Source organism: Jaminaea rosea (genome assembly GCF_003144245.1).
Source record: "Jaminaea rosea strain MCA 5214 unplaced genomic scaffold BDZ90scaffold_3, whole genome shotgun sequence".
NCBI classification, from domain to species: Eukaryota; Fungi; Basidiomycota; class Exobasidiomycetes; order Microstromatales; genus Jaminaea; species Jaminaea rosea.
The window spans coordinates 477,198-497,888 of NW_020289977.1; the positions used below are offsets into that span (position 1 = coordinate 477,198).

The 20,691-nt window shown below is 59.3% G+C and overlaps 5 protein-coding genes across 5 annotated transcripts; 3 read left to right on the top strand and 2 right to left on the bottom strand.

Annotated features, from left to right (window-relative positions):
* The first annotated feature begins 317 nt into the window (after nucleotides 1-317).
* On the top strand, nucleotides 318-3,663 carry BDZ90DRAFT_230891 (hypothetical protein). Its single transcript, XM_025505649.1, has one exon. It carries the CDS (start codon nucleotides 575-577, stop codon nucleotides 3,287-3,289), a length of 2,715 nt encoding a protein of 904 aa, XP_025363495.1. The 5' UTR covers nucleotides 318-574; the 3' UTR covers nucleotides 3,290-3,663.
* A 651-nt stretch (nucleotides 3,664-4,314) lies between these two features.
* BDZ90DRAFT_230892 (general substrate transporter) lies at nucleotides 4,315-7,109 on the top strand. The gene is made up of 5 exons (XM_025505650.1): nucleotides 4,315-4,933; nucleotides 5,005-5,035; nucleotides 5,123-5,425; nucleotides 5,512-5,960; nucleotides 6,037-7,109. Exons 1-5 carry the CDS (start codon nucleotides 4,814-4,816, stop codon nucleotides 6,805-6,807), a joined length of 1,674 nt encoding a protein of 557 aa, XP_025363496.1. The 5' UTR covers nucleotides 4,315-4,813; the 3' UTR covers nucleotides 6,808-7,109.
* A 7,810-nt stretch (nucleotides 7,110-14,919) lies between these two features.
* BDZ90DRAFT_230895 (hypothetical protein) lies at nucleotides 14,920-15,809 on the top strand. Its single transcript, XM_025505651.1, has one exon. It carries the CDS (start codon nucleotides 14,948-14,950, stop codon nucleotides 15,659-15,661), a length of 714 nt encoding a protein of 237 aa, XP_025363497.1. The 5' UTR covers nucleotides 14,920-14,947; the 3' UTR covers nucleotides 15,662-15,809.
* BDZ90DRAFT_133661 (hypothetical protein) lies at nucleotides 15,766-19,434 on the bottom strand. The gene has a single exon (XM_025503390.1). The coding sequence runs from the start codon at nucleotides 19,146-19,148 to the stop codon at nucleotides 15,870-15,872; it is 3,279 nt and encodes a 1,092-aa protein (XP_025363498.1). The 5' UTR covers nucleotides 19,149-19,434; the 3' UTR covers nucleotides 15,766-15,869.
* A 93-nt stretch (nucleotides 19,435-19,527) lies between these two features.
* Nucleotides 19,528-20,564, bottom strand: BDZ90DRAFT_230896 (putative ATP synthase delta chain precursor, mitochondrial). The gene is made up of 3 exons (XM_025505652.1): nucleotides 20,464-20,564; nucleotides 20,151-20,301; nucleotides 19,528-19,998 (listed from the first exon to the last, which is right to left on the bottom strand). The coding sequence occupies exons 1-3, from the start codon at nucleotides 20,536-20,538 to the stop codon at nucleotides 19,781-19,783; spliced, it is 444 nt and encodes a 147-aa protein (XP_025363499.1). The 5' UTR covers nucleotides 20,539-20,564; the 3' UTR covers nucleotides 19,528-19,780.
* Nucleotides 20,565-20,691: the final 127 nt, after the last annotated feature.

Genomic DNA, 20,691 nt, shown 5'->3' on the forward strand with positions numbered 1-20,691 from the left:
CCGATTTTTCGAGCCAATCATGGCTGATCAATGCCTCACGCTAGACTGCAAGCAGCGAGTCGAAGTGCTCAAGTACGGTGGCACCGCTGGTCGAGCCACTTTTTCGCAGCACGTTTTCTCTCAGCTCGCTCCTTACTCATCGGTTTTCGGAAGCCTCGTTTGCCTGAGACGCTCGACGACTTGAGGTCCGGCTGTCACCTGGCCTCGGGCTCGGAATAACGTGTTCCTTGCTTGCTCTCCGAGGTCGATTTGACCCTGAAGCCTTGCGCAGCTCCCAATTTTACCGCTCGCGCTCGGCCGCCCGCTTCATTTCCCCACGCTCTCTGTCCTCTGTACTCATCACACTTTCCCACTTGACCCAACCAGCACTGCATCGTGAGATACCCTATCTCCCTCACTCGTCGCGACTTCCCTTCTTTCCTTTCATTCAACGCTCTTGGAATGAGTAGCGCTCTTCCACAACGCCTCTGAAGGCTGGGGCCGCCACGCATCACCTCGTTACTTCCCTCAGCGCACGCGGTGCGATCGCAAAGCAGCGAGCGAGCGAGACCACTCCTCCTATTGAGCTTGCACTATGCAGGGCAACGATCAAAACGTTGAGGCGGACCGCTCGTCATCACCTCATCATATCACTGCCAACGCCAATGCTGCTGCTGCTGCCGCCGCGAAGGGCATCTTGCGAGACGCTGCACCCACTCTGCCGCCAACGCACAATGTCGCCTTCATGGACCCTCACCACGGCGCAAATGCTCGCAGAGAATATCGGCTCGAAGGATCCGCAGTCACCGACACTTCCGTCGACTCAGATCCTCTTGTCTTCGCAAAGCGACCAGTTCTCGGCCTCAACAACCGATCCAGATCGTCTTTTTCCACTACATGCACGTCGCCGACGAGCGAAGCCAGCCTCGCCACCAATGCGACGAGCGCCTATACCCACACACCTTCGCTCTGCCGCTCTGATACCGAGGTTTCCGACGCTCCTGGAGATGATGGCGAAGAAGTCAAACAGGAGGAAGAGGGTCAGCCGCCAGTATCTCTTCTGACCGCAGCCCTGATGGCCGAAGGCGCTGTCGCTCCTCAGCGCGTCAACATAGCTTGCGGCATCCTCAGAAAGGAGACGAGTGATGGAAATGGAGGAGCAGAGCATCAGCATCACGACTCAGGCAAAGTGTCATTTGCCGGGCAGGGTGCGCCATCTGCTAAGGCTCGATTCGCAGAACCACCGAAACCAGCACGTATTGGCGGCAGGAGAGTCAGTCTGCCTCCGCCGCAGGCAAAGGGCGCTCGTCTATCCGTCTCACCCGAGCACTACTCAGAGGGGCCAGAATCGCCGCCGAGGCCGCTGCTTTTCGACGCTCAAGCTCATGCATCCTTTCTGCCTCCGGCTGGGCCGTCCGTACTTAAAGCCGAGGGTAGGGCTTCTCCTCCTCTTGAAGTTCGTCCGGAGCAGCCTGCCAGAAAGCGCACGCTGGTCTTCCAAGACGCTGCAGGCGTTGAAGAGAGAGCAAGAGCACGGGCTGTTGCGGCCGATGCCGCAGCGAAAGCAGCCGCCATGATGAAGGGCAGTGAGCGGTCCGGTGCCGACGCCGGCCCATCCTCGACAAAGGTCCATCCCAGCGACGCACCAACGCCACCAATTCGCTCTCGATCACCTTCGCCTGCGCAGGTGCCGGTGTCTATTCACGAGAGCATGCTTACTCAAGTGTCAGCCAAGCTCACGGAACAGGTAGCAACAACGGAGCGCAAGCTCACCTTCGCCGCTTCACCCAGCGAATTGCGTCGCTCTGCTTCGGCTCGTCGCAGCCTTCGACGCCCCAGACCGCGCTCCTCCAAGGCATCTCTGTCTATCAGCTCGGACGAGGAGGGGCGGCCATACGTCGACAGCGTGGCTGCGGCGAGCAGTCAGAGGAGCGGGAGAGCAGGCCCGCCTAGACGGCACCGCAGTGGAAGCCCAGCACCAAAGAAGCTCGGAGGGCCGGAGACGAAGCGTGGTAGCGGTAAGGGCAGGCCGAGGTCGCCTGCGCCGCGTGGACGGGTAGCCCTACCTCGGTCTGCAACCCCCGACGCGGATGACTTGGACTACGAGGAGGATGACGAGGGCAGCGACGACGACGACGATGAGGACGACGACAGCAGCCAGAACGACACAAGTGAGGACGAGGACGGCATCGGCAGCTACAAGCCTGAGGCACCTCTTTCCTCCTCTCCCGTAGCCATCGCCCCCTCCCCACGCCCAAGCGTCGACTCTCAGTCGCATCCCGCCGCCTTCTCTCACTCGGACTTTGAAGACGAAGATGGCACGGGCGAGCGAATCACGGACCGCGAGGTAGGGCCAAGCAGTTATGAGCTGCCTCTCGTGCACAGCAGACAGCGATCGCCAAATCCATGGCCTATGTCGAACCACGGCTCTCCACTCTCCTTTGCAAGAGGTCGCCTGCCTACGCCGGCTATTAGCGATATCGAGGGCGCATCGCTGGACAGAGGTTCGCGTCGCCCTTCCATGACGACATCGCATCGCACCGTCAGCGGTGGCGGCGCCGCCAGTGGTACGCCTCTGAGCCCGTCGTTGAGCCCCTCTCGCTCCAGGTCGCGCCTCTCGCCCATCCCTGTCAAGCCAGCAGCATCGCGCTCTTTTTCGTCTGCGGCAGTAGAGGCGACGGGGTCGGATCCGCGACGATGCGAGCCTAGCACGTTCGCCAGCTGTGAACAGGTCCTCGGTGGCAACACTACGACATCCGGCTCGCCGCAGCAATACGTAGGCGCGCACTCGCCAGATGCGTGGACAACTTTGCGATCCTGCCTCGAATCAGCTATGCTGAGCGACGGGGAACAGCAGGCGCCGTCTCAAGGCCAACAGCAGCAGCAGCCACGATGGCGCCGCCCGGCATGGAGCAGCGCTCGCAGCACGCCAGGGACGCGTTCCGTCGTCTTGACCCCCAGTCGCGGCGTCAGCGGGGAGATGGCCGCTCCCAGTAGTCGCTCCTATGCGCTCGGCCAGCAACTGCAGTCTTTCTCCACTGCGGCACTCCATGATTCGTCGGCAGCCGCTTCCTCGTCCTCGGCTGGGCCGTCACAGTGTCCCTCACCGCAGCTTGGTGGTGCCGGAGGGGCTGTACTCGCTCCGCCTGTCAAGCTCGACTCTGATACTCCATCGGCTACGACGAGGCCGGCCAAGCCCATCCGCATCGACTCTGACTCGTCCACGGGTTTGAGCCGTGAGGAAGGACATCTTGCTGGTATTGGGGAGGAGCAAGCGAGACGCTTGAGGCGGAAGGAGCAGCAACACTAGCTTCAGAAATACGACGATCAGCATAGAGTCAAGAAGACGAAGAGGAGGGAGTCTAAGAGCGCAACAGCGGAGGCTGCGCGAGAGGTGGTTGAAGAGGAGCAGTAGATTGACCGCCCTCCGAATTCGCAGACCAGGCCCGCTGCTGCTGCTTCGGACGCAGTACTACCTATCAAAAAGCATTCGACCTTTCGGTTTCGTACCGGACCTCATCTCACTTTCACCTCCCTCTACATATCTGCCCGCAGCATGCACCCAGCTCCTACCCACACAAACACATGTATTTTCACAAAGCAGTCGCGATGCCACCATGACTTCCTACATCACATCGTCCCTCGAAAGCGGGATCGCAAATAGACATTCATTTCCTCTCAAGGCTGTCCCGTCATGTCGTCGCCGTGTCGCCGTGGTCGCCGTCGTGATCGCGCTGCCCTTTTCGGCGGACAGGGATCACTGATTGAGCGAAGACAGATCCGCTCTACGCTCCCGCGTGTGTCGTGCGAGAGCTTGATGCGATGCTGGTTGCCGCTTGGGCTGGACCAGCTCGTAGAGACTCGAGGCTAGAGGCCACAGTCGCGTCGAGCTTCGCGCGCCGTTCTCTTGGGCTCTCCTCGCCACATCCACGATGCTTTGCAGCGCTCTGGCCTCTGGGTGCAGCGTAGGCCTAGTCGCCGCCCGTCGTCATCTGCGTCACACTGTGGCTCAATGCAGATGCAGGCGGCAGCGCGTTTTGGTCTGCAGATGACCTCGACCTCGTCGCCGCGACTCTCGTCCTCTTTTGCCTGGCCACCCGCCGAACGGAGCGAGAGAGGAGAAAAAAAAGAGCAAAATCTCGCCGCGGCCTTCGCGCCGCTCGAGGGCGTGTGATGCAGTGAAGGGGTGCCGGGATGCGGTGGAGCGGCGACCATCCAGAGCGTAACGGACGGATCTCGTGCATTGAGCAGCTTTTAGCCTTGTTCAACCAAAAAGTCTTTCCAAGCGACGGCGAGGCGGGTGACTGAACGACAACGACGTTGATGAATGGATGTGGGAGAGCGAAGAGCCCCACAGAAAATGCAAAAGCATAATGCCAGGCACCAAGGCATGGTTCGGGCGAACCTACATACGTAACGTCAAGCATCGTTCAGAGGAGGCGGAGGCGAGAGAAGGTGGCCAGGCTAGTGAGGGGGCCCCGAGGGGGTCAAAGGATGGGCTCCACGGGGTGATTGTTGCGCAGGCCGGCAGGCACGTCACAGCTAGCAGCGCAGCCTTGTTCGAGGCTTGAAGATGCGGCCCTTGTGCCTGCACTTGCCAATGTGGTGGCTGAACGGACGAGACGAGCTTCGAGACGGGGAAAGGATGAGGGGAGGTTGACGTCGTACGAGCGGCGGCGGCGGATTGCCTAGGTGTCGGACCCAAGAGTTGCTGCCGTCTCGTTCGTCTTATAAAGAGCGAGACCAAATCCTCCAGAAAGGGTCTGACAGCCCCGCTGCGTCGCTTCTTCTCATCCTTCCTCTTCATCCTCCGCATCCCTCAACACTCTACGACATGGGCGGAGCAGTCACTACCTCTGGGTCGCCCATTGGCCCTACCAACGTATTCAGCAAGGCCTATGTGCGCCCTCTCCTCTATGCGGCCATCGCCGTTTGGGGTGCTCTCCTCTACGGGGTGATTACGCGCATTCATAGCCTCTCTCACTCCTGATCCTTTGCTGACATCCTCGATCCGTCTCTTCGCAGTACGATGGTACCTACTTTGCCTCCATTCTCGGTAAGTAGGCGCCGCTGCGAAGTGCATTCCGTCATACGTCCATCCTACTCACGCTCGCTCAATCTCCCTCCTACGTGCGTGTGGCAGAGATGGACAAGTTCAAGCTCGACTACGGCTCGCTTCAGTCGGACGGCAAGATCAACGTCAGCTCCTCGCAAAAGTCCATTCTCGCCTCGTCTGTCCAGATTGGTGAATTCTTTGGTTCCCTCAGCGCCTCGTTCCTCGGTGACTACGCTGGAAGGAGGGGAGGTTTCTTCGGAGCTTGCTTCTTTGTCGCTTTGGGCGTCATCATCCAGGTCGCCCCAGCTGGAAACGTCGCTGCGCTTGGTGCTGGACGAGCTGTGCTTGGCATGGGCGTCGGCATCATCTCAAACTGCACAACCCTCTACCGTGAGTGCGCGAAGACGGCGTAGGCCGGGAGCCCTCAGCGACACGTCGCACTAATACTTCTCCCGTCCTCTCTGCCCTATGTCTAGTCTCGGAGGTCTCGCCCACTGCTATCCGTGGTACTATAGTCTCGAGCTGGCAACTGGTCCTCGCCATCGGTCAAGTCGTAGGCGCCTGCGTCGGTCAGGGTACCCACACCATGACGTCGACCTGGTCGTACCGCATTCCGATCCTCGTCAATCTCGGCCTTGTCGCCGTCATCGTCGGCGGCATGTTCATCATCCCCGAGTCACCCCGCTGGCTCGTACAGAAGAACCGTGATGACGAGGCCATGGCTGCCCTGCGCAAAATCAATGCCAGTCAGGAGGACCCCGAGCTCGTAGCTGCTACCGAGATGCGCTCGTTTGTGCAGGCAAGGGACGAGGAGGTTGCCATGAAGGGACAGTCAGGCTGGAGGTCACTCTTGAACGGCGTTGAGCGTCGCAAGCTCATTTGTGTCGTGGGTATTCTGGGATCCCAGCAGATTGGTGGTGTTCAGGTGAGCATGATGTCAACGCAACGATGACAGCCTACCCAGAAGCTGACGTCCCTCTCTCGGCCTCTCGCTCGCGCAGTTCATCTTCTCATACACGACTACCTTCTTCGCCGACGTCGGTATCAACGACGCCTTCCTCGTCACCATCATCGTCGATGTCATCGAAGTCTTTGGCGTTATGTGCTCCTTCCTCCTCATCAACCGCTTCGGCAGGAGACCGCTCCTCATCTACACATCAATCATCCAGTTCATCTCCCTCTTCGTCATCGGAGGCCTGGGCACCGTCGCCAACCGCACGGAGACGCAAAACAACACCATCGCCGCCATGATCTGCATCTTCGTCTTCTTCTTCAACTTGGCATGGGGAGGTCTCGCCTGGACCATCGCTGCCGAGCTTTGCCCAGGTGTCAATCGCCAGAAGATCATGTCACTCGGTACGGCCCTCTTCTGGATCATCGCTTTCCTCGTCACCTTCACTCTGCCCTACTTCTACGACGGGCAGGAGGCCGGTCTTGGACCTCAGATTGGTTGGATCTACGGCTGTGGTCAGCTCATCGCGCTGGCCTTCGTTTTCTTCTACACTCCCGAGACGATTCACCGTTCGCTCGAGGAGATCTCGGAAATGCTCGACGCCAAGGTGCCCACCAGACACTGGCCCAGCTACACCACTCGTATCGAGCAAGGCATCAGCTCCAAGGGCGCTGGCTCTGATGAGGAGCTTGGTGACGGGTCCAACAAGCTCGAGAGGAGCAGCAGCGACTTGCGCGAGGACAAGGGCAAGAAGGGTAGCGAGGGCGCAGACCAGGTCAACGCCAACGCTGGTACAGCTGCTACTACCGCTGATGCGTAGAGTGGTGCGGGCCCATCATGGAAGCTTGTATTCTCAGCGTTCGATGTACGTACAACCCCTGCATTTCGCATCTTGACGAATGACCATCTACGATTATAGAGCAATGAGAGCGCGAGGGACGCGAAGTCGACGGTGCCTGAGAGCAACCAACGTGTCGCGGGCCAACGGCGGCATGGCGGGAACCACTGACCTCCGCAGACATTGATTGCCATGAGAGGAGGAGAGGCGGCTGCTCATTTGCGGGACGCCCTTTGCTCGCACATCAATTGCAATCTCTCCATCGCAATGATTTAATCTTTCTTGACCCTCTACCTAGTCTCCACTCGCCAGTCGCAGATGCAGCAGAATGGTGTCCCCGAAGAACTACTCGGCGAGCGCGGCGCCGCAGCCTTCAAGTCAGCATCGTCTCTCCAAGTTGTCGACGTCGATGGCGCCCGCACGCTCGAGCACATCCAAGCCAAGTCAGCGCAGCGCAGCCAGCACCAGCGGCGCACTCACATCATCTTCAGCCTTCTCAGCCGGACCGCAAACAAGTGACCAAGTCGGTCTTTTCGCGCACGACTCCGTCTGGTCGCAACCTGCCCCTGACCTGGCCAGTAGGGGGTCATCCACTGTACCCTCCGCTACGGCGTGGCCATTCAGTCCTCCCGGACAGCCACGCTATGAGAATCCATTCGCCATTGGCCAAATGGTCGTCTGTCCTCCGACCAAAAAGCACAAGTCGGCTGCGCAGAAGTTGGTGGATGAGGTACGCAAAGAGAAGGAAAGGGAGAGGAGAAGGTGGGAGAAGAAGAAGGAGAGAGAAAGGATCAAGAAGGAGAAACAGATGGCGCAAAGGGAGAAGAAGAAGGGTCAAGAGAGACCAAAGCAGCAGCAAAGGCACGACGAGGAGACGCGGAAGGCAAGCATTAGCTCCAGGACAGACACCTTGTCGCCGACCCAACCTCGCGTCAGACCGAGTACGAGCATCATGTCCTTGACTGGTCGCAATGAGCTCAAGGGTCGCAGCAGCTTCTTTTTCGGTCGGCCCTCATCGTCTCGACAAAAGAAGTCGAGCGACGATGTACAAGAGCAACGCATCACCAGCAGTGCTCAATACGGTGGCGCTGGTGGAAGGGACTCCCTATCGGACCGTGGCCACCCAAGAGATCCCTTCCCCTATCGCCTCTCGAGCAGTACTTTTGGTAGCGCATTGCACCCGCAGCGCTCACACTCACCCACTGTCGACCATCGAGGCAGCTCTCCGCCGACTGCACGAGTTCGAGATCCTGCTCGGAGGCAAGGCGGCTATTTCGCACCCTCTCCGCCACCGCAGCAGCAGCAGCGCCTCACTGATGAGACAACAGTCACACTTTCGGTCGGCTCATCATCTGACAGGAGGAGCGGAACAACGGCAACCACAGGTGCAATCCAACAGCTATCTGCCATCAGCTCGGCAAAGAAGAACTTCCGGAGACTGTCTATGCTGGCGCGTCCAAGCATGCTTCGCTCCTCATCCACCTCACTCAAGTCAACAGCATCGATCGATTCAACGCTCTCCCTCTTCTTGGACACCGCGACCAAGCCAGACCAGAGCGGAGCAAGCAGCAGAGGCTGCGACGACGGCATCAGTGAGGGTGAGCGCAGCCTCGTACGCACCGGCTTCACGAACGCCAAGCTTGAATGCGGTCCGACGATTCCGAGCAAACCCAGTCGCAGCTTGTCTTACCAGCGCGAGGCTTCAGAGGAGAGCAGGGCAGAGAAGGGAAGCAGCGGCTTGGCTGGTCACGACGGTTTGCGGACACCATGGACGACCGATGTGAAGGAGAGCGCTGTAGCAGCCTTCGCCGCTTCAACGACTTCCTCACCAGAGCGTCACGGGGCCGCAGGCACGCCTTCGCCGCTCCGTCACATCGCCCACCTGACCTCGCGTCCCTCGATCTCCTCCAGCGCCTCCTCATCGAGCAAGGCTTCTCGCACTGCATCGTCTCACGGCAAAGACGACGATTCACTGCACGCCACCTCGTCCTCATCAAGCTCAACTTCCAGCCTCGAGTCCAATGACGCGGAAGAGTGGACAGGCAGAATAGTCGACATCTACCGGTGCGGCTTAGGCACACCCTATTGGATCGTAGTGGAAGGCCTAGAGACCATTCGAGTGGCGACGCCTCCTCAACCCCCTGTCCTCGCCCCGAAGAGCGTCAAAAATACCCGTACACCAGCGCTCTCGCCACGTCGCTCCTCTCTGCCGCGCTTTACGTTGCCGCTCAGGTGGGTCAAGGGGTCAAAGGCGAATGAGCAGGCTACTCCGCCCCCGGTGGCGAAGAACGTGAGCTTTACGACTACGACGAAGCTTGTGAGGCGGGAGTATGATGCGAGATTCATTCGGAGCACCGAGCAGGAAAAGTCGGCTGGGAGAAGTAGCGGACATGAGGATGCAGAGGTTGAGGGGCAAAGGCGCAAAGGCTCGGAGGAGACGCGCGAGCCCAAGGCGGGCAAGAACACCAGAGTCGTCCAGGGACGGGACATGACATCGAAGAATTTTCAGGGTCACCCGCCCGCCATCAGCAGCAAGACAAAGACGGACAGTCGTTCATCCCCACCTCTCGTTATGTTGACACCGCAGATTAGGAAAGAGGCGTCACTCTCCGGTCCTCCCTCCCCCTCGAGCCCCACACGCGGCGCCCCCATCGCCCAGCATCATCAGCAGCACAATCCTGTTCAGCCTTCGCCGCTTTCCCTCCCAGCCATCAGGGAGCGAAGCAGCAGCGGCGGTAGCCGTGGAACGGAGGGATCGATTGAGCAGCGTGGGCTCGTGGGAGGGAATGCAAGGCAGCGACGATGAGATGGGCCGCGATGGTGGGACTGAGCAGCGCAGAACAGGTGAGAAGATGTGAAGGTGGATGGAAACCAAAGACGGTATGAGAGCTCTGAGTAGAGAGAGCAAGAGAGCCGCTGAGGACGGGGACGGCGGCGGACGCGGACATTCATCGGTGCTCGAGTGCGGCTACCATCCACGTCACGGCCGTCCAGGCTGGAGTGCGTTCCCCCTCACCGCACCTCTTGCCCTGCTGACTTCGAGGCAAAGCTACCGCGACAATACTACGCGGACTGGATAATCTGCCACTCGCTAAGAATACTGGGCAAGAAAGAAGAGACGACTTCCTGGCCCACAGACGATGCGCTAGTCGATCTAGTGGCAGGCGCACAGGTGTGGCTCTGATCCGGTCATCCGCAGGAACGAGGTGGCAACCTTTCAAAGCAAATTACATTGAGCAAGCAACAAGCGCTGTTCACTCTACGCGCCACGACCCCTACCACCACGCCCGCCTCTAGCAGGCCCCGTAGGCACGCCTCCCCTCCCGCCGCGCCCAGCACCATGTCCGTTCTGATGGCCATTCTGTCCACCTCCAATGTTCAGCCCGGCAAGCAATGCATTGACTCCACCCTGCTGCTGCTTCCTCCTCTTCGCCTCCTCGACGCTCGGCTTCGCACTGCCAGACGCCACGTTTGAGAATTGCGTCTCTGCGCGAACGGAGGCGTGCTGCTGCCCACCAGAACCACCGCCGCGCTTCATGATGGTAGGCGGGGCTCCGCCTCGCGGCGCAGGGGCGGGAGTGAAGTGAGAGGGGGGACGGTAGTTGCGTGAAGCAGGGTTGCCGCCCAAGCCACCGCCGCCATTGGCCGCTCCTCCATTCCTCGCAGCACCGTTGGCCCCGCCCGTGGGCATACCATTGGGCTGAATAGGCCCGATGGTGCGCTCGAGAGCATTGTCTGCTACCTGGCCCTCAGCGGCCTCTGCCTCCTTCCCGCCGTGCACCACGAATTGAGGCTGACTCAGATTGAGCACCTGACTGAAGCTGACGGTGGCCCCCTTGTGTGAGCTGCAGCGTCCGTCCAACGTGCTTCCGGAAAGGAAGGGCGCATCGAAAACCACGTCGATGCTCGTTGTGCCCAGGCCAACGACCACACCGCGAGCGCTCATAGGCACCGAACCCGAGTCGCTCACTGCAACGACGCGGTCGCCGAGCTCGAAGCGTTGTGCTTGCAGGCGGAATTGAGCGTGAGAAGGCTTGAGCAGGGCTGTACGAGGAAGACCTCGAAGAGCTGCGCGCTTCACTGAGTTCTGGGTGCGAGCGGCCGCTATGCGCGAGGAGAGGGCCTCAATTGACGACACCGTGTCTTTGCCCAGCTGTTCAGCGAAGAGAGGTACAGCCTCGAGGTCGCGCACTTCCTTCTCCTTGATCCACTGCTTGAGCTGCTGAGTACGCTGTGGGGCTGCCTGAACGCCGAAGAATTGGGTAGCAGCGCGCAGGTCCTCATTCGACTTGGCCATGATAGCCTGTGGCACTTCCGGGAAGAGTCGCTTGTACTCGTTGATGAGAGCCACAGCCTTGTCCGAGAACTCCCAACCACCAGCGCCCTTCCTGCTATAGCCCAGTACCTTCTGCCCTTTCGCCTCGAATTTGAGGTTCAATCCGACGTTGATTCGCCCGCCCTCGGGGAGGTCGAGGAGCATGGAGGAGGTCATCTTGCTTACTGCAAGGCCGGAGAGGCCACACATCTTGGAGACTTGGAAGGAGGGGTAGTATCGTTCGCGGGCTCGACTCTCGACGAGTTGGTGGAACAGACGAATCTCCTTGGCCTGATCGAGGAAGATAGCCATCTCTATTGCGAGAATCTGCTGGGTTGAGCCGACGACGGCGGCGGGTGCACCGTAGGCATGATCACCGAGGAAGAAGGTCTGTGCGCGAGGCGGTGGGGATTAGTGATCTGCATCGCATTTGCGGCTCTCAGTCTGGCGCGCTCACCTTGGTGTGCTCAGGGAACTCCTCATGCAGAGGCAGCGCCGGCTGCTCAATGAAACGATTGTCCTCGTGCGTGACGTTGGGCACACACATTTGCACGGCCTGCTCGACTTCCTTGTCAGCCGACTCCTCGTACTCCTTGACAAATGACCCATCCACCAGCCTTCTGAGGCCCTTCAATGGGCGCACATGCAGCAAGACGTCCACATCTCCCGTCACGATCGCAAATCGTTTGTTGTAGTGATGCTCGATCTTGCCCGCCTTGCGCTTCCACGCGAGTTGCGCTTCAGCTGAGTGTGGGTTCTTGATGATCTTCTTCTGCCCGCCAATGATACCCATCTCGTAGCGGAAGAGGCTGTCCGATACGGCGATGACGAGGCCTTCCTGCAGGAAGGGCCATGAGATGAAGCTGCGCTTCCCCACGAAGATGCCAGCCAGATCCTCGATACTGGCGTCCTCGTACGTGTTCTCAATGGTAATGACAATGCTCTCGCCCTTGGACTCGCCCTGGAAGACGCTGACGCCGTGATAGCCCAGTCGAGCATAGTTGGGCAGGGTCTTGACCGAGGGAAAGCCGGCTAGCGCACCCTGCCCCACCTTGGCGCCCTCGGCCAGGCCTTTGACGAGCTCGCGGCCATTGAGCTGGGGCAGGTGGAAGGGCTCGACCTTCGCTCGTGAGTGGACGATATCCGGGAATACGCCAGGAAGAGATGACGGGTAGAAGTGCTCATTCTCTGCGTCAAAACTGCACTTCCAGCTGACGCCGAAGCCGTTGCGGGCCTTCTCCTCAGCAGTGAGCAAGCCTGCTCTACTATCGAGAGCCTTGAGCAGTCGCTTCTCGTCGATGAAGGGGATTTTGACGACTGCCTCCCAATCTTGCTTCTTGCCATTGAGATCCGCCTCGAAATTGGCGGGGTAGAAGTCAATAATGGGCGAGGCCGGGTCGGTCATCAGATCGCGGAAGGCAGAGGGGATGTGCTGGCAACTGAGCGAGGGCAAGACGCCCATGAGCTGGTCGAAGGGTCGGAACGGCTTGCCCAGGTCAAAGTCGAACGTCATGTCCTCGACGGCGAGCAGGTCGGAGATTTTGGGCGCGTAGTGGTAGTCGTAGAACCAACCCCACGAGGCGACGCCGCTGTAGTAGTAGTGCAAGACCCATTGCAAGCCCTCGACGTAGCGGTAGGCGAGCTGCTTCATCGCTGCTTTGTCTGAGTAATCGATCTCGAGCTTGTTCCTGTAGTAGTCCCGCTTCCACGATTCCATCTTCTGTTCGAGCATGCGTTCGTACTCTGCTTCCTCGTCATCCTCCTCGCCTGCTGAACCACCGTCCGCAGCTTCAATGCGGGCGCCATCGTACTTCTTGAGAACGCGCGAGATGGCAGCCTCGCTTTCGGCTGCAGCAACTTCGTCCTCGTCGTACAAGCCAACGCTGGACGAGATGGCTGTAGCCGGCTGATCCTCAATGGGATCGTATTCATCGAAGGTCAGGCCGAGTCCCATTGTTCGACAGAGCTCCGAGAGGAAGCTGCGGTCGTCTTCGCTCATGTCGACCGGGAGGAAGAGATCGCGCGATGCAGAGTGCGGATTGACGCGCAGGTCGAGGACAAAGGCCTTGACCTTGTCATAGATTGCCTTTTGAGCCGTCGTCATTGACAGTTTCCTCTTCGCATTGGCCTTGTCTAACGCGCGAGACTTCTTCTGCTGGCGGTGACGCTTCATGAACGTGTCGCCGTACTCTTCCTCGAACTGCTCACGCTCAAACTTTGTGAGCTCGGTCAGGACGAGGGCGAGGCGGTCGGTGCGAAGCTTGCCGGATTCGTTGATGTAGCCGCCTGCTGCGGGGAGAATGCGCTTGTAGATGCCAAAGAGTAACGGCAACGCTCCTTCGTTGATGTGAAGGCCAGGAAGATGAGGCAAGAAGTCATTTCCGACGAAGATGTTGAGCACGATGAAGTCGTCCTAGCGCGGGGTGGGGCCATAAGGTCAAGGTCAGCGACTGAACCCGCGTTGTCTCATTGCACGCTCGTACTCACGATGATGCTTTCCAAGTCGTAAGGGAACGGCAGCGTCGATCGTAGATCTGCAAACTCGAGGTCGAGGTATTCTCGGAACAAGGAGAGGTGAAGCAAGAAGAAGTTCTGGGACTCGAGGCCGCCGCTCTTCTTCTTCTTTGGGCCAAAGCTAACCTCTTCACGCAGCAGGGCAAAGTGCGGGTCGTGACTGAGGAGACCAAGCATGATCAAGTCTGCGTCGAGACCGTAGAGGCAGTGACGAACGTTTGGGTTGTAGCCAGGCTGAGCCTTTGCGAGGCGGATGTACTCCATGACTTTGTGCTCTCCCTCTCCTGGGATGTCGTGTCCTGAGAGGATGATCTCGGGCCCCTGCCATGCAGCGTCTTCGGTAACCTTCTTGGCGATGAACCATTTGAGCTGCTCGCTCAGTCTCGCCATGAATGGCGTTCCTGGCGTGATACAATTGGAATCGAATGCCTCCTCCTCAGGCAGCTCCTCTCCCCTTGCCAGGGCCTTGAGCTTTGTATCTCTCGCCTCCTTTGCAGTCCTGAATCTTCTGCTACGTTGTTGATTCATCTTGGCTCTCGGCGCTACTCCATCGACTGCGAGGAAAAAGAGCTCGCGTGGCTTGATTTTGAGAAAGATATGCTCAATGTAAGAGAAGATGGCGAGAAAGATGTCGGTCTCACTCATTCGAAAGTGAGCGTCTTCATCGTTTGGGTGAGAGCAGTTGTGGATGATGCCGTTCATGTCGAGGTAGAGACGATCGATCTCTGGGACCTTGTTCTCCTCGACGAGCTGACTGATCAGAGGGTAGCGCTCCGACATGGAGCGAAAGAACTTGGGGATACCTGCGAGCGAGAGAGTGAGAAGGGTCGCATGACGGGCAAGGGGTCAGGCATGGTCAGCGATGATCATCGCGCCAGTCCTTGCCCTGTTACCTACCCATGCTGCGAAGTAGTGGCGTCTACGAGACAGCCAGTCGAATCGATCGATGGAAAAAGGGAGAGAAGGGAGCAATAAATTTGCCGTATCCAAAATGCAAATGCGAGTGTGTGACGCCGTCGATCCCCTTCCGTGTGTTACTGATGTCGAGCTGTGAGTTGTAGGTGGTGGTGAGTTGATGAGAAGGTTGAGTGGCACACGCCGCGTCGATGCGAGCTGATCCAAGGCGGACAGCGACGACGACGACACTCAAAGCGGAGGCGGACGACAATGCAGGCGGGCCAAGCCACGTGGTCGTCGAGTCCGGGAGGAGATTTGACATTTTGGCCAAAGTGAGCAGCAGCGGGCCGCTTGCAACACTGCGTCCTAACCACCCACCACAAACAACTCCTCACAATGGCTAACCCACGCCAACGCAGGAAAGCGCGCTCGGGCACCTCTTCTGGGCCCTCGAAAGCAGCAAAGCGCGAAATCAAGAAGAAGCTCAATCGCGCTGCCGAAATCAAAGGGCCAGAGGTGCTGCGCGAGGCCTGGGACAAGAAGAAGACGGTCCGACAGAACTACATCGACCTCGGCTTGATCGCAGACACCTCGCTGCGCCCTTCAGGTGGGACAGAGCCTGGCGGAAGCGGCGCTGGGCAGGAGAGCGTGGGCGCAAGCGGCTCGGGCAAGAAGTTGGGAAAAGGGATGGGCAGGATTGTCAGGGACGAAGAGGGCAACGTCATTGATATCATCGAGGGAGGAGAAGAGGATGGCCAGGCTGATGAAGCCACTCCCTGGGGCAAGAGCATGCGAGGATGGGAGGATGATGAGCAAGAAGAAGGAGGCACCGCCGCACCAGCTCCTCCGAAGCCGAAGAGTAAGGTAGTCGAGCACCTCGAATCCATCCCGGACCCTGGCCCGCTCCCTCGTCACGTTTCGGAACTCGAGGCTCACTGGCTGCTCAGCATCGTGCGCAAGCACGGAGACGATGTCGACGCCATCTTCATGGACAAGGGTCTTAACCAGTTGCAGAAGACAAAGGGCGAGATCAGGGCGAGGATTAAGAGGGCAGGGGGAATCGACAAGATTAGGGAGGCGATTGCATTTGAGGACGCCAAGAAGGGATGAGGAGAGGCACACACGAGGCATCACAGGCTTTGAGAGAGGCCTGTTGTATTTGTATCACCCAGCATATAAAGCCATGTCACTTAGATGGTATTCTTCGAGTCAGAGTGCCCTGGACCGTAGAGAATCGAACCGGGACGAGACAATTCTGGATATAGAGACCCTCGCTACGCTACAGGTACTGCCTCTCCTTCTGCCATTGCATCTGCGCCTACGCATGTTGCTGCTGGTACGCAACGCCATGTACTTGCACCCGGTAGGAGCACGTGTAATCCCTGTTACCATGGTTGGACAAGAATCTCACCTGCACCACCGAGACCGGGATACCCAACGCGGCCGCCTCGGGTGAGACGGGGAATGTCTGCACTGAGCGGGGGCGACGACCGGGCGCAGAGGCCGTCCCATTGCCTCCAGCCTCGTAGGTAAAGGTGGCCAGGTGTAAGTGGTTGGGAGAGGGAGGAGCGGGCATCATGTCCATCTCTCCTGCTCTGTCTTCTCCACGGGCAGACTCAGACTCCCTCCAGCGCCTCAGCTTCTCCCTGTCCTCCTCGCGTTGCACCAGGCCCCAAACGGTGATATCCCTCGGGGCGGTGCTGGAGTCACCAAATGTGAGCGAAGCGGGCGGGTGCTCAATGGTGAAGTCGGTGACCACCGCCGGTCGAGCTAGTTGGATGCCCAATTGCCCATTGGACCCAGCGAAGGGCCAGCACATTCCTGGAGCATTATCGTGGTGCAAGGCGACGACCGGGGAGCGTGACCTAAATTGCGTGACGGGCTTGCTAGCAGAAGACCAGGGCAGCCAGCCCTTTTGCTTGCCACTGTTGGGGCCGCGCGCCGTCATCTCAAAGGTGGGCGACGTGAGAGAAGGGATGACACGTCCGCCGGCAGAGTAGAGGGCGAAGTCCGCCTTGTTGGTCTTAGACATTGAGTACGTGTCGAGCGCCGCGTCGATGAGGGCGAGTATTGAGTTGCGAGGATCAGCCCCGTCCTTGGAGCGTAGCTGTCCAAGGTCGGGTAGAGAGAGCGGGACGCTGGCGGCAGCGGACTCCTCTGCGACGATCTTCTTCCCACCCTTGGACCAGCTGCCCGATTCCTCGAACATGGCCTGTTGCGCCCTGACCTTGCCCAGTATCTCATTCTGCATGCTTTGCGCATTCTCATTGAATGTCTCCTCCAGAGACCCCTTCATGGTCTCGATCTCCGCCTGAAGAAGAGCAAGGAAGTCTGAGCGAGAGACGAGGGCGTGAGACTTGCGGCGCTCCTCGAAGAGGTCAGACGACTCCTCATGGACCAGAGCGCGAAGAGCGGCCCCGTGCGCGCGTTTGAACGAGTCCCACGAAAATGAGTCGTCACCTTGGCCGCCACCGCTTGAGCTGCCGTCGGCGCTCGCCACAACACTCTTGAGCGACTCGTAAAACCAAGGCTCAATCTGCGGCTTGCCCGTTCGCTTGTCAATCTTGACTGGCATCTGGGCGGGCAGGTTGGCCTCCAGGAGCGGCTGGAGCGCCTGCTTTGCCTGATTCGCAACAGTCTCTGCCGACTTGACCGAGGCGGCCATCTTTGCCATTTGATCTTCGTTGCCCTTCAGATCGGCGCGTAGCTTCTCCAGACGGACTTCGACTTGTTGGCGATGCTTGTCGTTCTCGCGGCGAAGGGCATCAGTGTCAGCGCTGGAGGAGGACGGTGTCGCGGCGACGTGCGCTTCGAGCTTGTCGACTTGCTCCCGCAATCGCTTGCCGACGTCCTCGAGTGACTTGGTCTTGCCATCAAGCTTGGACTGAGCAAGCCTACTGTCTTCTTCTATCCTGCGAAGGAGTGAGCGGACTTCCTTGGAGCTAAGCTCGAGAGTGGACACTTGGCGCGCCATCTCCTTGTGCGACTTGAGAAGCGAATCGGAGGTTGCGCTGAGGGAGCCGACGGTTGTCTCAAGACTGAGAAGACGAGAGACGAAGGCGTCGAAGTCGGAGGGGGGGATATTCGAGGCGGTGAAGGTACCTCGTCCACTGAAGAAGCTGCCAAAGAGGGGAACCGAGGAGGAGGGAGCGCTCGACCGGGTAGATGGTGAGTTGGATAAGTTGGGGCTGATAGCTCCGAGGACAGCTAGACCGGCCACTGCGAGCCCAACGGTCTTGAGCATTGAGGATCCACTCCAGGTATCGGCTGCTTGAGTTCCCGTCGCGGCAGCGCGGTGCAGGACAGAGGGTCGCGCTGCGGCCTCTTGTGCATCATCATCGTAGACGACTTCTTGGCTATCATCCACGCCCATCTCAGTCCCATCGCTCCTCCTCCCTTTACGACCTTTACGCTTCTTTGCTCCCATCCAAATGCGATTATCATCTCGCCCACCTCTGGCGCTCTTATCCACGTCTCCACTCTTCCGCCTCCTACCTTTCCGCCCGTCATCATCGCTAATATCATCATCGTCCTCCTCTTCTCCGTCCTCCGACGGCTTGTACACGGCATCGTCCTTAGATTTGCGAGCCTTGCGGCGCTGTAGATGGTTCTCCTCTGTCTCCTCGGCCGCGTCGGGGACAAAGTCTGGGTCGCGACGTGCGCGTGAGCTGCCGCTGCTATTGGCGCCTTTGTTCCAGGGGCTTAGATTGGCCAGCCAGCCGCGTGCACCTCCGCGAGCAGGAGGCGTCATGTCTCGATCGATGTCCCTGCGGACGAAGGCTTCCTCTGAGGCGAAAGAGCGCGAGTCGCCTGCATCGCTGGAGCGCATACTACCGTCCATGTCGCCGCGGCGTGGCGACAAGGGGTCGTGACTAGGTCGCTGAGCGCCGCGCAGTAGGGACGAGGGCATCATGCTACGTCTGTCCTCGGAGGGGCCGGGTGACATGCTGCCAACTGGAGCGCGGACGAAGTAGCTGCTTAGCTGGTAGCCGCCTGCAGAGCGAACGCCAGCCACCGGCGGCGGAGGTACGGATGACTTCCTCGCTTTGCCCTGTGCGTCGTCTTCTTCATCGTCACTCTCCCCTTCGTCGTCCTCAAAGTCTGCCATCGCTCGCGTCCTGGCAGCATTGTCTGCGTCCTGGCTGCCTGAGGCGACGCTGAGTCGAGCAGACCTGCGAGTGGCAGGCGATGAAGCGCTGACCAATCCCGAAGCCGCACCCTTTTTGGCTGCTGCTCCCCCTGACTGCTTTCTGGCCTTCAAGGCTGCGTATCGCGAGGCTGCGGGTGCCGCAGGTTGCTGAGTCGAAGCAGCCGCCTCCTGCTCCTCCTTTGCCATGCTCTCTGCTGACGTGTCTGGCGACCCTGCTGCTGAGCCGCCCCTCTTTCCGCCGCTGGTGGACCGCTTTGCTGTCATGGTCCCATCACTGGGCGCCCCATATGCGAAGCTCTGGTGAATGACTTTACGGCTGACCTCTGGGCGGCTGCGCCTCCGGCCGGCGCTGGTATTGGGGCTGTCGTTGCCGTTGTCGAAACCTGCGGCGTCGATGCTCTCTGACCGAGCGAGGGCGCGAGAGGCTGCGCGACGCGGTGATGACATCGCTGTGAGCGGTGAGGCCGAATGAGGAAATAAAGGGAGCTTGGTGCTGGAGTCGCGGAGTTGTAGGTGTTGGTCGCGCGTCGATCCTCCCAATCGCGTTCAAGATGCGGCGAGTGATGATGAGGAGCAAAGGAGCGAGGCTCGATGGAGCGCGCTTTAATCTCTCGTTGCGAGACAGGAGACTGCAATCACCCTATGTGTGCGATGGTGAAGTGCTGAAGGGATCGGTGCGCGGATGGAAATGGTGATGAGATGTCAAGTGGGGGGAAGGAAAGGGCGAGCGGGCGGCTCAGGAGAAGCGGAAACAGGAACACACGATGAGCGAGAGATGGGCGTCGACGAGGGCGTCAAGACGCGGTCTGATCTCGGCGAGCGCGAGCAACGATACAACAAGACATGGGAGGAATGCAGAGCAGCTGTAATGATGGTTTGGCGACAGATTCATGAGACTGTCGTCTTGGCCTTCCACCCCGCGTTGCATTAAATACTCTTGCTCGAGCGACGACGGGCATTGTGATGCATTGCTCGCCGCGATTCAGACTATATGGCCCACGGATGTGTCGTCATCTATCCCTGCCACGTTTCCTTCTCCATGTCCTGCCTTCCTTCTTTACCCATCTTGCGACCAACGCTTACTGCCTGCCCATAGCGCTCTGAAGAGCAGTGAGCACCTCGACCTCGATCTCCGCCTCAGCCTTCTGCTCGGGCGATCCAGAGCCAGAGGCGGTACGCTGAGCCTCGGAGAGGGCGGAGCGGACAGCGTCGGGGGAGAAGTCATCGATGGGGTATGCCTCGATGGCGTTGACAGTCAGACGGTTGTTGGGGTGCATGGTCGCGAAGCCGCCGGACACTAAGGGAAGGGGGAAAGGGAGGCGGAGAGGGGGAGGGTGCGATTCGGTCAGATCCAGCTCTTCTACCTCTGCAAGCTTGATTGCCATAGACAGGTCGTCTTTGCAGTGACGAGAACTGGAGTGAAGTGCTAACTCCATTTGCGCTACTCACCAAACCACTTCTTGGTGCCGCTGCTCTCAATGACCTCAAAGAGTCCCGGCTTGAGCTCCTCGACGGAGGGGACGTGGGATGCGAGGATGCCCATCTCTCCTGTGGCTGCCGAGATATTGACCTGCGTGACCTCTTGCGAGTCGAAGATGGCCTGGCGCGATACGAGAATGAACAGAGGGATGAGTGTCAGAGGTGGGAATGTGAGAGATGGAGCGCAGCAGCTGAGGGATGGAGACCCGAGCATAGGATCTGTAGTAGATGCCAGCGCAATGTCTCTCGATCTCCATCCACTCTACTCGCTCGACGTACGCACAGCGTGAGGAAGGATGAAGCTCAACTTGAGCTTGTCGCTGACAGCCTCAGCGTAACCACGTCGTCCGAGGTTCATGGCAGTGGGGAGAGCAACAGCCACAGGTCGGCGAGCAGCGACGGGAGCTGCCGATCGGAGGGCACCAGCTGTGGCGGAACGTGTGGCAAGGGAGAAGACCATGATCGGAATGAAGAGGGGTGGTGGGAGTGGTGGGAGTGGTGGTGGTAGTGA

What these genes read in the sequence shown, in the direction of transcription:
- BDZ90DRAFT_230892 (XM_025505650.1), top strand. Translation starts at nt 4,814, where the DNA reads ATGGGCGGAGCAGTCACTACCTCTGGGTCGCCCATTGGCCCTACCAAC. An exon ending in CTACTTTGCCTCCATTCTCG is followed by an intron (nt 5,036 to 5,122) that starts GTAAGTAGGCGC and finishes TGCGTGTGGCAG; the next exon opens with AGATGGACAAGTTCAAGCTC. An exon ending in AGCAGATTGGTGGTGTTCAG is followed by an intron (nt 5,961 to 6,036) that starts GTGAGCATGATG and finishes TCGCTCGCGCAG; the next exon opens with TTCATCTTCTCATACACGAC.
- BDZ90DRAFT_230891 (XM_025505649.1), top strand. Translation starts at nt 575, where the DNA reads ATGCAGGGCAACGATCAAAACGTTGAGGCGGACCGCTCGTCATCACCT.
- BDZ90DRAFT_230896 (XM_025505652.1), bottom strand. Translation starts at nt 20,538, where the DNA reads ATGAACCTCGGACGACGTGGTTACGCTGAGGCTGTCAGCGACAAGCTC. An exon ending in GCTTCATCCTTCCTCACGCT is followed by an intron (nt 20,302 to 20,463) that starts GTGCGTACGTCG and finishes GTATCGCGCCAG; the next exon opens with GCCATCTTCGACTCGCAAGA. An exon ending in CGGCACCAAGAAGTGGTTTG is followed by an intron (nt 19,999 to 20,150) that starts GTGAGTAGCGCA and finishes CCCTTCCCTTAG; the next exon opens with TGTCCGGCGGCTTCGCGACC.
- BDZ90DRAFT_230895 (XM_025505651.1), top strand. Translation starts at nt 14,948, where the DNA reads ATGGCTAACCCACGCCAACGCAGGAAAGCGCGCTCGGGCACCTCTTCT.
- BDZ90DRAFT_133661 (XM_025503390.1), bottom strand. Translation starts at nt 19,148, where the DNA reads ATGTCATCACCGCGTCGCGCAGCCTCTCGCGCCCTCGCTCGGTCAGAG.